The 15496-nt window shown below is 43.5% G+C and overlaps 1 protein-coding gene across 2 annotated transcripts in view; it reads right to left on the bottom strand.

Annotated features, from left to right (window-relative positions):
* Positions 1 to 2042: 2042 nt before the first annotated feature.
* Positions 2043 to 15496, bottom strand: part of CABLES1 (Cdk5 and Abl enzyme substrate 1) — a 71595-nt gene continuing 58141 nt past the window's right edge. For both annotated transcript variants that reach the window (XM_066182513.1, XM_066182507.1), the window contains 3 exons: positions 7924 to 8030; positions 6776 to 6983; positions 2043 to 5173 (listed from right to left, as the gene is read on the bottom strand). In XM_066182513.1, the coding sequence (XP_066038610.1) occupies positions 5033 to 5173; positions 6776 to 6983; positions 7924 to 8030 (456 nt within the window). In that variant the 3' untranslated portion in view covers positions 2043 to 5032. The remainder of the gene's footprint in view (positions 5174 to 6775; positions 6984 to 7923; positions 8031 to 15496) is intronic.

Below are 15496 nucleotides of genomic sequence, written 5' to 3' on the forward strand. Positions count from 1 at the left end.
TACCCATTGATGTTAACCAAGACAGCACTTCGCCACACTTGGAAGCCCCTGGGAGAGGATTTGTTTTCTTGCCTCTACTTTCTCCTTTTAGTGTCTTGCTTAACTGAATTCCAGAACTTTGTTAAGGACTCCTGCTAAGGAGCACCATGCCCCAGAGTTCACTCAGGGGAAAGATTTCAGTTTCAAGTTAGATGAAATACTGGCATAAATTCAGAAAGGTATAAATTGGTCACCAATGGAATCTGACTGCAAACTGGAAGACTTCTTCAGGTTTGAGAAATTAAGACCTGGATCATCTGTCTACACTGTGACAGGGGCAAGGGTCCTAGCTGGCTTAAGATGATGTTTAGCAAGATTATGGATAGGAGTGTAGGACAAGCTAGATGAGTGTGTAGGAAGGGCAATTCATGCTAGCAGCCGATATTTAATGTTTGCTGCTCAAGTCAGCAGCAACTTCTTGGTCCACCCCTGCCTTGCCTGAAAGGGGTGCAGGCCATTTTCCAGGATCACAGTTCTGGCTCTTTCCCAGAACCACGTTGTAAGCACCGCTTCTCCGACCTCTCTGTTGGTCCTGGTATTTGCTGCTGAGGCCTGGGCAGGGTGCATGTTTGTTGGTTTTTTTCAGGGACTGGAGAGCTCTTCTCTGAGCTCATCTGGACCATCAGGTTCCAGGCTCAGGTGGGGGTCTCTGGCTGTAACATGTTCACATGAGGTCAGTGGGATGCATCAGAGTTTAGGATTTCGCAAAGGCCTCTTTGCTTTGCATACATCTGTGAAAGGATGCACCTGATGGTTTTTACCCTTTTTTTTCTCCCTCTTCAGTACAGACTTTACAATGGGATATGAACAAATTAAGTTCAAATCTGCTTCCCACACTCTCCTCCGTTCCCAAAGGTGCAACCTGGGACAGATTTCAGTCTCAGCCAGTGATGTTGGCATTGTTACTCCGATTGCTCAGTCTCTCGCCTCGCTCAACTACTTTTACCTTGTTTGTGTATTTTTACATGTTTATTGTAGGGCCTGGTGCCAAAATCTTTTAGCATCGTGGGAAGGTGCAATCATCTCTTAGCAAACCACTCCTCACTGCTTCCGCACAAGTCTCATGCTCTATATTTTAGGAGGCTGGAGCAATTAGCTGAAGTTGTGTCATTTAGTTATGTTACAAACTATCCCAAATAAGCCACTGCAAGTTAATAAATAGTTTAGGAAAATGATTGCTAAGTATTTTTCTGTATGTTTGCATGTTCTGAAGTCTGTGTAATCATGGTAATGGTCCTATTGTCACAAATATGATTTAGAGTTGTGGGTCTCTGGAGTGATGGGTAAAGGTAGGGAGGCAAACCTTTCTCATAACTTTAACATGGAATGAAAATACAAGTAAATGGGTGTTTGGTCAGACCACCTAGATAGGCATTGGAGTTAAGGGGTGTCATAGACGTAAAAATTATAGCTTGAATGCAAACACATGGTGAGCAATCACGTGTGCAACACAATTGCATGTCCAAAACACAACTTTCAGCCTCCAAATAGGAAGCAGCTGCTTGTGAACTACAACTGGCACATGGGCTGGTTGTAAGCTTTACCACCACCTGGACAAAACCAAATTCTGTATTCCAAATTCTCCTGTGAACAAGGGGTCATGAGATATGAACAATGCTGAAGAGGCTGCCTGTGTTCCATCCTCTGGCATAACAATAACTGGGACTCAAAAGACCCTGCTTCTGGCCGCTCCAGGTGCTGCCAAAAAAGAAGGGCTTAAAATTCCAACAACCCCAAAACAATGGTCTGGGAAGGAGGTTATGATCTTGAATGGAGGGAAAATGTTTGAAGTGAGGGCTCTGCAGGGAGCGGAACACCAGGAGATGGCCAGGGTCCTTTGGCAATCTCACCACCAGCTTATTAATAAGCAGCTGTGTGTCCCAGGGGGAGACAAAACCAAACCCCTTTACACATACAGATGAGAGAAAGAATAATTTTACATACTGTCACTGGTAGAAAAGAGCCTGTGTTTTTCAATTTTTTTAAAACTTTTATTCATTTTTTTTAGAAAAGGAATAAACTCTGCATGGTAGAGTGTACGGTATATAATTTCAAAACAGAACAAGTTATATGGAATGGATTATTTTCCCAAACTATTTGAAGTTGAACCTAAAATCATTTGTAAATCAACACTCATTGCAATGTAAGACAAAGGAAAATAATCAACATGGTTTTTGTTTGGTACAGATTTTCTCTACCTCTTCAGCCTGAATTTTCCCAGGGTTGGGCAAAAAAGGGGGGCAAATCCTGCCCATTGTCCTAATTGTAATTGTACTGACCAAGCTTTGTGCTCTGAGATCTAGCAACATATGGCTTTATATACGTTCCTAAGTGAACAGTGCAACATCATCACCACCTTAAGTGTTTATTCCACATTCAAACTGTAACTGAACATCACTCTGAAACCCTTTTCCACCCCCCAAAAAACAGTGGTAACAATGAAAAGCAGAAAGTCTCCAGCAATCAGATTTCATCCCAGAAATCTGTGTAAACTGTAGATCAGGGCTGGGTAGCAGCACAGAAGGCAAAAGATGTGACAGCTTGATTCAATAGCATCTCTAAAGACTACTGTAAGACTGTCATTCTTTAGTCTGCATCTTGCAATCACAAATTGCTTTTTCCCTGCAATGCTATAAAGCAATATAAGAAAAAGATCACACTCAAAAGCAAAAGGTAGAAGCCTTTGTGGAAAGGTAAAGCTTCTGCTTAGCTTTGAGTGGTCACTATTAGAAACAGATCTCTGCAATCAGAAACAGATTTTGAATGTATATACACAATTTGGGTGGAAAGGGATACGGCCAAGGGTGGAAGCCCTCCTAGCTGACCCACAGACTGTTTTGGATCGTAGGTCCACAATACACCCAGCACCTTTTTGGTCTGAAAAAACCATCAAGGCAGCTAGATGCTCCAGGTGTGCTCCAGGCTCTTGGCTCCACTATTCCTTGGCTGTGTGGGGGCCAGGAGGAGGAAGAGGAGGAGGGAGTAAGAGTGCTGTCAAGGGCTCCTCTCCCTTCACATTGCAGCTGGCTGAGTGATGCGTGGGTTGCAGCAACATGGGACGTTACACTGGGAAGGTTTAAGTGCACACTTTTCTCTTCATCCCCTCCTCCCCAATCCTGTTGGAATGTATCTATATCAGTAATCAGGTAAGTATTAATAATAACCGTAAGCTAGCATAGTCACCCTCCCCTTTAGAATGGGGGGAGAGCAACGGCATCAAACAAATTCCCATTTGTCCCAACGTGTATCCTTTCCAGACCCCGTAGAGCAATTGTATGCAGGCTTTTTTCATACTAGAATTAAAAGGAGTCAAAGCTGGTAAAGAAACTGGATGTTTCCTGGCCTAACTGAAGGAAATAATAAAACTGATTAAAGTAAGAGTGAAAGAAAGTAAGCATTAGTGTGTTTGCATCCTCTGGTATGTCCCACTTCTCTACGTTCTGCTCACAGGCCCTTTCCATACTCTGAGCAAGCACTCCCAAACTTAGAGAGGTAAGGCTTCAGCTGAAATCTCACAGTTGAGACTATTATTTATTTTATAATTACCACAAATGTAATAACTTGACTTTAGCAGATCCATGTGGGGCACATTGAGGGCAAGGCTTGTTAAGTGAACCAGCACAGGGGAAGATTGGACAGGGGTGGAATCCCACATGGTAACAGCAATTGAACAATGTCCATCAGCATGGCATTAGCTTAGTGTGGATATAGCATCAGAAGCTTCAATAAAGCCTTTAAGCTTTCTGGGTGTCCAGTCAGAACCAGGGAAGCTGCAAGAAGTTTTACCATAAAACTCCAGTACTGCAATGTCTAAAGGAATTGAATCTCAATGGGCACAGATTTTAGGTTTTGCACAGTCAATCCTAATTAAAACCCCAAAACTATAATGTCTGATGCCCCTGCTGTTGGAGCCTTAAGACACCCATTATACTGCTGAGCCCTACTCTTTTTTTTTTTTTTTTAATAAAACACTGTTTTAAGATAGAGCACAATAAATGTGCTTATTATGCACTCTAACATAGAGCACAGAAATACAACACTACAGAGTGCAAGTCTAACCATCTCCACAGTGGGAAAAGTGCGAAGGTTAAAAATATGCATGTGGCTTAACACAAGATATTTTTAAAAAACATGACATGGAAATCTTATACTAATGCTTTTATCTTTACCACAAACATGGCTGAAAACTTAAGGTCAGTTGCTGATCGTTCTCTCGCAGTAGTAGTAGTAGTAGTGTAATCCTTTCAAAGGTACAATGTTGGAAAGATCAGAGAATAAAAAAACCCAAGTGTCCAAAAATGATCCCATTTACCACTTTTCCAGTAGTTATGTTTTTCAAGAAGTAAACGTGTAAGGTCACCTTGATCTTCACCATCAGTAACTGATACACTTGGAAACAGCTAAGCCAACCACCTGGACTGAGATCAGTTCGCTGTCGCACACGCACACACACATGGATACACACACAAATACCCCACAGGAAAAAGTGCACTTTCAATTGCTGATACAAAAATAGATTGGCACATTCTTTTTGACACAGTGAAGATATCTTCTTTAAAAGCTTTTTCACTTTAAGAAGTCCTCTTGGAATTTTGCAGCAGGTCTGTAGAAAAAGCGCTACGAGAATGCACTCAGTGGGCTTCCAGGGTTTGTGTGATGAAGAGAGGGGTGGTCATGGAGGCTGCCCTTCTAATTTTTGCCTACTTTTATAGCTGTAGTCCCTACAGGTAGGGTCAGTTGCCACCCAGTTTCAGCACGTGAACTATTTACCAACAGCTCAGTCTTCACCTGCTTTGAGAAAGTAACGATACATAAATTCGTCAAAGCCAAGAGTCGATGCAGTATTTCCTGTAGCCAGAAACACTGTTTTGGGGCCGGGGGGGAAGAGAGAGTGAAGTGTTAGGAGTCTGATTTTGCATTTCCAGTAGTAACTGCGGCTCGGGAGAGCCAAGCGGGAACAGTCGCGAGCCCCTTCCCCGCAGGGCAGCCAGCGCTAGGAGTTCTGCACCAGGCGTCTGTAGTGCGGCATCACCTCGTGCTCGGGAAGGTGGAGAGCAAACTCCAAGGCCACCAGCACCGGGAACTCAAAGGCGATCAGCTCTCGCCTGTTCAGCCGGAACTTCTCTTCCAGTTTCTGCAACCACAGCCCAGGGGGGGAAAAAATAAATTAACAAAAATGGAATGAGGGCTGGCCTTTCTAGAGCTTTCCCACAAATGACATTATTCAAAACACGTATGCTGCTGTCATTAAACTTCTGTCCTGATTGACTTGCATGGCTCTCAGTTTAGGAAATCAGAGCTGTGTGAACTGGATGTACTGAATCCTTACTGTGAAGGTGAACTCACAGAGCTCAGCCAGCCATGCTATTTCTGACACGTTCGTCACTTCACTCATTCCACCGTGAGCAGACACATCTTCCAACCATCACAGTGATTACCACTGCAGCAACAGGAAATTCCTGGCTTCATGCAAACATCACAATCACTTGTGTAATGGAAGACATGCATCTTGTAATTGTCCACAAATTTCCTGCACTGCTTGAAATCACTAGTTTTCCTTTCAGCATTAGACTGTGCTAGAACGCCCTGTTGGGGAAATTATTTTGCCACAATTTAATACCTCAGAGGCAGAAGGTGTCATAAGAAGTGAGTAATAGAAACTGCTATCCTCAGGGGATGAGATGGGTTTTATAGCTGTTTTGTGCTGTAACGTACTAAACCTCCCATATGCTCTGCTGTTTTCACTGGATTTGGATGCCACAAGTAGGCAACCAGTTGCTCAGGGGTATTTTCCCCCTCATCCTCTTCTTAGGATCTTCCTGGCTTGCTACTTCTCTGCCCACTGGGTCTACTGCAAAGTTCAATGTCTTACGGATGGACTAACACTTCAAGATGGCAAGAGAAGCCAGATCTTCCAATTCCCACTTGGCTGATTTTTTTTGTGATTATTCAGAGGGCTTTCTAACAAACTGACTGTCAACCCAGCTCTGTGACTGTGGGAGGAGGGCATGAGTCTAGTCCTGCCCCCCATCCACGATCCCATGTCTCTTCCACTGAGTGAGCTGGTTGTAGCCACATACCAAGACACCAGCCTAACTTTCTGTAGCATTAAATCAGATTGGTACCTTGGTGCTTGCAGAGGATTATGGCCCAACACCCCCATGTTACCTCTTTCATGTGAAGTGGGCAGAAGATCAAACACCTTACTCTACAAAAAACATCTGGAGTGAGCTGTTCTAATGGGAACACTTCCTTAGGTTTTCTTGCCCAAAAACTGAACTTGATAAAAGAAATACAAATGTCTATTGGACTCCATCTGAAATCAGTATCTGCATTTAACTCCCAAAGGAGAAACCTTACTGACACTCTTGAAAATTATAATTAATATAATTAATTAACATATATAACTAATGACATAATTAAAGCATAATTAAAAGCAAAATTAATTTCCTGAGGGTTCACCTGTTGCCTTGTATTGACAGAATAATGGTCAGATACAACCCAAACCTCAGAGTATCTGACACCAGGGCCTTCTACCCCATCAAACAAGCTTCCCACACCTCTGCAGGGACATTGATCACTACTACTTCCACAAAAATGTGTAACAAAAAGAGATATTTAGCTGGCTGTACAGCTGGAAGGCTAAAGGAGAGCATGTCCACTGACAAACAGGCTTGCACAGACCACACACTGGCACTTCACGCAGATGGAACACTGGAATCCTATGGATACATACATCTATAAGATGCTTGACTTCATGTTTTCTGAGGTCACTGCCAATCTTGGCTGCTAAAAGAACACAAGCTCCAGCACAAAGCTTTCTATTCTGCTTGTTCAGCTTCCCCTTGAGAGCGAGCTTCTCAAAGTAGACAAAGGCCATGGCCACTGTGGGCTCTTCAAAACCACATTCTTCTTGAGCAAGCTTGCGCATTTCTCTCTTCAAGCTGAGTAAAGAGATCAGAGAAGAATGCTGTGAGATGAGTTTTAAAGCCTTTCTCATTTCACCCTAAGAGCCATGCTTAGAGATCTCTGAAAGCATGATCCTTTTGACTGTTTCCTGTCTCCTTTCCATTTAACTAAGCAGATCCTGCTTAGTCAAATGGAAAGGAAAACATAATTTACTGGGCAGATATCTTTATGCTGTTTTGGGGGCACTTCTCATGGCACATTTTTACATCACCTCCCCCTCACTGCCCCCAACAGACAGTTGTGTCAAACTATAAAGGCAACCAAAAAAAGCTCTGACAATTTTAGCAACAATATTTTAACAGAGGTCCTATGCTGCATACCACTTGTTTAGTAACAACATTTAGATTACTGCTGGTTATGGTTGCTCAAATCCAAACTGACAGTTCTGTCCATGTACTGCAGCACTGTCTGGTTACAGAGCAGTGTGGCTCAGTATCCTTCTGGCCACTAGGGTCAAATGAAATTATCATTACTTCAGTGGAGCAATATGTTAGCCTGCTACACCAGAAACAGAGATGGAATATTCCAACTTTGCTGTGAAGCCAACTACTCTTTTAGCTTCTGTCAAAAGTCAGCACTTCTCTTTCCTCAGTCTCTTTTTAAGCCAAGTGCCATGAGCTTAGAGACTCTGTGGTGTTATTTTTCTGGATATTTTAATACAGTGCATGCCCAGCTCTCAACCTCATCCTGTTAGATGCTGTGTTTGACACCTGACCAGTGCGTGTCTGCACATTCCTCTATCCTGTTTACTCACCCCAGTAATCAAAGCAATCATCTGACTTACTCTGCACCTCTGCTGGTCATTGCTCCTGGAAGATCAATCAGTGCTGTGCTTCCCCTCATGTACAGCAGGAATTGCACTGACATGTGAGACAGCTGCATCACGTTGCAGCCTTATTGAGCTTTGCAACATACCTTCTTATTTTACTGAGGGTTAGCTTGATGTGAGGGAACTTCTCCTTAAAGGTCTCATTCATGTCCTTCTTGAGATCTGATGGCTTCACGTAGTCTATGACCGTGGTCTGTAACACATGTCAAAAGAGAATTACTCTTTTAGTTTGTAACAAAGAAGATCACTTGACTCCCAGAAACAAGGAACACAAAACAAGTGCCAGTCAGTCCCAATTCTTACAGCAGACAGGAAAATTAAGTCTGAACTAAGACAACTATTTATTTGTGACTGGCAAAACAAGTGACCTATTCAGCACAAGCCCTGAACAATACATACCTCAGTAGCATCCTCCAAGTATTGCTATGAGTGAGTTTAAGATAAATGTGGCTGGATGAAACCTACCTGAGAAGTCTTGTAAGATATAAAGAAAAAAAAATAATCATCACAATAACCGATATGATGACCAGATTTTCGTGCATAGCTCCATGTGGTTCTGAGACCCATTTTGAGTTTCTCTCAAATTGATTCTTTAAAGAAAACATTGGTACAAATGCCTGACTGCTGTAGCATACATTTATGATAAAACAAGTAATCAGCTTATATGGCAGGTCACTCACTAGAGTGGAAGGCAGTAATGCTGTGGTAAGTTAGGCAGTAAATGGACAAGAGAGTCAGGACAACATTCAGACTGTACAATCTGTTTCCTTTGAGCTTCCTATTCCTTTTTGTTACAACCGAAGGAATCTCCCCAGGTTGCAGAGGGTTCTCCTGGCCAACACAGCACCTGCATCTGTGAGTGCCCAGCACTTTTCTTGTTCCCTTAGTCTTTGTTCATGCAGCATTTTTCCAAATCCTCAGTCACCATTCACATGGCCAAAATCTATCAGTTCAACAACAAACCAACCTTTATTTTGGGAATGTCAATTCTCTTCCAAGCTTCGGCAGTTGGACACAAGTGGAGAGGAGTCCCAGCTTGGGAACCTGGGGGACAGCCTGGTCCCCAGCTCCCTGCCAGCTTCAAGTGTGTAAGAGAGCAGCAGTGGATAGTGCAGTGCATTCTCCTGCTCATAAAATAGTATTTCACTTCTAATTTCTGGTTTTGATTAATCTGTATTATTGCAAAGGGCTGTTAACACCGAACAACAAGAGGTGGAAAGAGGCATACAAAACCCTTGATGCATGTTATGCCTTTATAGAAGGTGCTCTGCTGTAATATATCCTCATGGGAATTGAAATCAGCCAAAAAGACTGACTGAACATGCTCTCGGGCTTTTTTATCCTATCATTAAAATAATACATGGAAGGGCTTGGGGAATACAAAGTGCAATGGCTCTAGAGAGAAAGCAGGCAATTCCCTTTATCCAATCATGTTCTCTGTTTCCAAAATAAGCATGAAGGAGAGTAAAACACACCTAACTTTTCCTGCACTTTATTTGGGAGATATGGTACTGAATTGTTAGGAATTTAAAACAGAGCAGAGCATGTGTTTCCCCTGAATAGTGCCCAGCAGTATTTGAGGCAAACATAATAGAGAGGAAAACCCCAAGTTTTTGCCACAGGGTGTTGTTATGGTCATGCACATGTTTTAAAACATGGGCCATTCTGCCACATCAACACTCTTCAGCCACACCTGCTTCCCTGCATGTGTATGGATGCGTCTGACTGCAGGTTCAGGCAGACAATGCAGTGCCCCTGAGGTTAAAAATTCATAAGCTGCTTTGATCGTGAAGCAGGCAATGCGCTGCCACACCTGAATAAAAGGAAGAGAGGAAAAGATGGAGGAGAAGCCTTGCCCTATGCGGGATCAGTGGGAAAGCCTTCAATGGAACGTGTGGGCCTGCCTGGTTTTAACCCTGCTGAGGCTGGAAAGGATGTATGTATGCACCATGCAGCTCTGGCTCTTCACTGCAGACGGCTTCTCACATGTTCGATCTCACCTGGCAGGGCACAGACCTCTAAAGGAGAAGAATTAAAATCTTAACAACTACCCCTTCTCCTTTCTTTCCCTGGAATGTTGCAGCCTGCCTGTCTACTCCTTGGTATTGCTGCCAAAGGATCAGCAAGCTGGGTGCTGCTAACGTACAAATATGCTGGGAGTTTAATGTATTAAAGGCTTCCTCTCGATACTGCTACAAGAGGACACTGAAACAAGCCACATCTAATTTAGACCACTGCTGTCTGCTACTCAGGGTATAGAAACATGGGTCCATGCTGCTCTTGCTTACAGAGCCAAGACACACTGACCAGATACATCCTATTAAATGCAAAGGTGATTTTAGTTACTACCCGTATTTTTGGTTGTCTTGGGTAATCCTACAAAGAGTGAGCTCAATGTTACCGTGCAAAGCTACCTGACAGCCGATTTCACGCTTCACTAACAAACCTAACTGCCCACTGTTTGTTCTTCATTACCACAGAGCTCATAGCTTTATCTTAATTAACTTGCCTTTAGCTCTCTTCAGCTTATCTTCTCCTTTTGCTTATGTTCACAACAGAAACCACCTCCCAATAGAAAGGGCACAGCAGTGGAGGGAGGGCCTGTCCATCCTCTGGGCTCAGCTGAAGGGCTGCACAAAGTTGTGCCAGACAGCAAGTTTCGGCTGCTTTCTCTAACAAGCAGGTGTCAGGGTGGCTCTGGGGGCCACTGTGCAGAAGGGGAGCAAGCCCTGGACTCTGCCACTCAGCAACAGCAGCCCCCTGGGATGCACCTTTCCCCATGGCTGCTCTGCAGGCACCAACTTGTTTTACCTGGGACTCCTCCAGCCTGTGGGAGGTTTGCCAGAATTCAGCTAAATTCTCTTTGGAAGGAGAAAAGCTCTTTTTAGAAATTTCATTTAAAGCAAAGTGCTCAGAGGCTTGAGACTAAGCAGACAGCTTAAAACTGAGAACAGTAAAGAGGTACGGTTATTTTTAAACACAGAGATTTGTCAATTCTTTCCTGTTGATAAGGATCTCCCCCCTCTCCAACTCTGAATGCTGCTGCTTCCTGCGAGACAACAGTCTCTACCATACAAATCACAATAATGAAATCCAGATGAAAGCTGGTGTGTGCTGGTTTTGATTCATGTAACAGGATAACGGCAGCATGTTTGAACACACTGGCTGTAAGGCAGCTGTCTCGTCTTGTCAGTGCCATGCTGGAGAGCTCAGCTAACTGCCCTTATTCTCAAGAAATGGATTTGTGCAAGGTATATTTTTTTTTGTCCCTTAATTTTTTTTTTTCCTTCATAGCTGCTGCAGGAGCTGGACTTCAAGCAACAGGATGCTGCTTGTCCAGCTGGTACCTACAGAAATCCATCCTGTGCATGCAGGACCCTGCCCAGCAGAGGGGCAGGCAGAAAATACCCCTAATGAATATCTGTTGAGAGGTAGTTTAAAAGCAATGCTAGATTATCACCTGTTAAGTGATCAAATCAGTTACCCTTTCAAATCGTTTCTGACCAGGCACCTGAGTAGCCCTGCTGCTGGGGCACAGCACTCATGAGGCTACATAGAAATCTTGGTCCCCAACGCTGATCTTGCCTAGGGCACCTTGTACACCCTGCAAACAGCTTGCCACACAGCAGCAAACCCCACTGCTGCCCCTAACCACCAGTAAGAGAGTGGAGGAAAGCTCTGGGGTGGTCCAGCAACCCAGAAGAACCAGCTGGGATCTGGTAGGGGAGGGCTTGGACACAACATCATCCTTCTCTGCCTGCTCCCTGCTCAGCATTTATGCTTCTCTTCTGTTTTAGGCCACTGCACTTGAGCTGTCTGTGTCTCCCACATGAAGCTGCCATATGACGGAAAACACATGACTGTCTGTCCAGGACAATTCTGGTATTGCCTGGGTCAGGGGTCTGATGAATACTGATGCTCCGAATTTCATGAAGGGTTTGTAAATATTTCCCTAAAAGGATCACAGCTTTTCTCTATCCAAACATGCTTTCTTATACATAATATTATTCCCTACCAGGCAGGCATTCTGTACTCCCAGAGCTGTCAGACACAGGAACAAGGCACTGGGAACTACTAAACTGTCTCTCTCATACTCTAATCTCCAATGTTTTTAACTTCTGTCATCCAGAACCGTCTGCCTTGTTTCTCACAGCTTATTTGCACGGAACACATTTCAGTTCAGCATTCAGCAATTCTCCTTTGTGGGCTCTGTTATGTTCTCTGTATACAAATCTGTGTATGTATATTTTACTTTGGTGATGGAAACTGCGCAAGACAAATGAAAACCTTGATACATGGTAGCTGACAGATGCCTGGACAGCATGATAAACGCTACAGCCCAAGTCTCTACTATGCACACTTTTTGCACGGCTGGCAGTTTTGAACTTGGAGCTCAGCTCGTGTGTTATTCAAAAGCGTTTTCGAGCAGCTGCTTTCTCATAGGAAAACTGTATATATAGTTTCATAAATACGAGAGCAGCGAGAATGCCTGAAATGGTTGGAAAGACTGGCAGGATGAAATATTGTTGAAAACAAATCCTACTTTGGCATGCAACCAGTAAAAGATGATCTAGCCTTGGATGCCTCTGTCTCTTAGCTTAAGAAGGATAAAAGCAGAATAAATGAGGTGAATAAAATGAAAGATGTATGATAGGCTCTCTTCAGCTGTTGTTACTGTGTACCCCTGATAAATCTACTTCACAGAGAGCAGACAGAAGACTGATACCTGAAACAGACTTTCGGTAGGTCACTGATAAGTTCTCAGCCACACAAGAAGTGGAAAGAAGTTGAAAACTCTGCACTCTCCAACTACTTTAATGCATCCCACAGGTGACCAGCTATGTAACCTATCAACTGCCAGTAACCTAATTCATATACTTATGGCTTATGATGCATATGTATGGGAAATCCTGAGACACAAGAGACTTTAAACTGTGATGGGAAATAGGAGTGATTCTGAATTATAAATAAAATTCTAAAAAAGGAAAAGATAATACTAAAATAAGATGTTTCTGTTGTTACAAAGTTATTAACATCAAGGACCTTAAACTGAAGGATTTTGAATTTCACAAGGCAAACAGTCTCAAAACTGCCTCTTTGTAAGTAAGTACATAGAAACCAGTTTATTTTATATCATGAACACTCCAGAATGATTCTCATAATAGTAATTTATTGGAGTGTCAGCCAAATACAGCATCAAAAGCAAGCATAAAGCACAGGATTTATATATTATTATCTACCACTGCTGTCCTCTGCTCCCTGAAACTTTTGGGTACAAGGTCAGTAGCTGATAAAAAAGCAGTCTGGAGATACTTAATATACAGCTACAGAAGTGGCTCGAAGAATAGGGTGACAGCACTGAAGGACGCTGGCTGTAGTGGAGTCTGCCTGACCTTGGTGCTCCCTGTGAAAGACAGAATGGGGCACTGACAGACCAAATGCATTATATCATCATGCAGGGCTTTTGTTAGACCAAAGGGCCAGGGCAGCAAGCAGTTCTAATTTTAAAATCTCACTGGAGGATGAACATCAAGTAACGCAGCCCAGCTGTGCTCACCACTAACACAGCACCTGGCAAGTGCAGGCTGGCAGACAGGCACTGCAACAGCTCTGCAGACTTTTGTGACATGCTTTTTTTATTAGTGGTGTGGAGATGTCAATTTGTTTCTACATAATTAAATCAACACACTGACATTGTAGTTCAGTACCCAAACCTAATTCCATGTGTATCCTTTGAGCACAGACGGATATTTCAGGGATGAGACTACAGAAGGGTCACTCAAAGTCAACGTGCTGCTGATCTGGACTTTCCTTCTGCTGCTGCAAGTTTTGGCAGCACACAGTGACCAGCTAACATGCTCCTGTGTTTCTGGAGCAACAAAAAGCAGGACTGCAGGATCAGTCCCAAGCCTGTTGAGAATGACTTTTCTAGTTCAGCACAGAAGGAGTTTCTGCTGGAAAGAATGCAGAGAGACCAGGGGGGCATTGATGGGTCTGTACATATGCTAGTCAACATTCAAGGAAAGGAATTAATGCTTAGTCTGGTAGATAAAGTTCCTGTTCTAGAGAGATATAAGAATTTGCACAAATTCCTGTTTTAGCAGTATCAGCCAGGAAGACATCTGTTAACCATGACATGATGTTTCCCTTCCCCCCACCCCCCCAACATGAATTTTTTCTATCTCTTACTGTTTATATTATGGCAGAGATTGCAGACTCTCCTACAAAGACAACCCAAAATGAAATAATTTCTCCAGGGCAGACTAGAGTTTAAATACAACTAATACAATTGATAAAAGCCATAGCGTTTGTTCTGGGAAAGTACTGAAGACTACTTTCAGAATTGTCCCCTGACAGGCAATTTGGGGGTATTACTTTAAGAAATACAACAGGGAAGTGTATGCTCTGTTAAGCCTGGGACTTCACTACAAAAAAAAAAAAAAACAAACCAAACCAAACCAAAAAAAACCAAAAAACCAAAAACAAACCAAAACAAAAACCAAAACAAACAAAACCCCCCACAAAAACAACAAAAAACCACCAAAAAACCAAACAAAAAACCCCTACAAAAACAACAACAAAACCCTCTCCCCCCCCAAAAAAATAAACTCCAAACCAAAGAAGAAAAAAACAAACCAAACCACAAAACCAGACCAAACCAAAAGCATTTCTGCCTCCCCAGAGCTATCTTCAAGGAGGAAGCTCAGCTCCTCCTTGAAAACAGCTGAGGACTTACAGCTAACACTTCTCTCCAAGAGTCAGGGCTAATTCAGCTCAGTAAAATTAGAAGACTAAAAAGTCAATGTCAGTGATGATAAACTCAGGCTCCACAAAAATTGAGCACATAGAGTGCTATTTGCAGGTATTTCTCAGTAAACTCCAAGCCGGACCACACATTTTGTCTGTCTTATGCCTCGGGATAAAGCCTGCAGTGTTTACTGACGCAGCATTCACACAGACCGTAACAGAGCTTTCCCAGCAGAGAAATCCTGCCCTGCAAAGCACAAGCCAGGCTCATGGGAGTAATATCAGTGCATGCAGCTCAATCCCGCAGGCAGTGACGCAGCCCAGCATCCACTCCTCTTCCACACCTTCCCCCCATTAATTGCTCTGACATCTATAAAGGAGGGGTGAGGGGAATATCTACAGGCTTGCAGCTGTCAGGCATTAATGCTAAATCCTGGCCAAGTAACGAAATTTTAATTACAAGCTGCAGCTCTCCATGCACAGCGCAGAGCTGGGCGCTGACATCAGAGCCGCTCTCGGCCGCTCCGGCACTTGCGAGAGGCGGCAATTCCAGCCACATTCCGCCCAGCACCAGCGGCTGCTCCCGGCCTCTGCGGTTGTCTGGCAGAGCTCTGGCACTGCTGCAGGGGCTGTGCACGGTCAGGAAAAGCCCAACAGGCCTCTCGCTGGCCCCAGACTGCAATTTGCTTTAATTGCAGTGTGCGCCGATTTTTATATTTGGGGGGGAGGGGGGGGGAAGAATGACTTGAAATTATAAGCCTATTATGCTCTTGCTCACACTGATTTGAACTGCAGGGAGAGGAGTCAGGAAAGTCTAAAACAGATGTGAGTAAAAGTCTCCTACATAGACAATATTCAGCTCTGTGCACAAGTCCTTGCCCAAACTGAAAAACCTCACCTAACTTGCAAGCT

Source organism: Chamaea fasciata, unplaced genomic scaffold (genome assembly GCF_029207755.1).
Source record: "Chamaea fasciata isolate MVZ Bird 193981 ecotype frontalis unplaced genomic scaffold, bChaFas1.0.hap1 SCAF_1, whole genome shotgun sequence".
Lineage (NCBI taxonomy): Eukaryota > Metazoa > Chordata > Aves > Passeriformes > Sylviidae > Chamaea > Chamaea fasciata.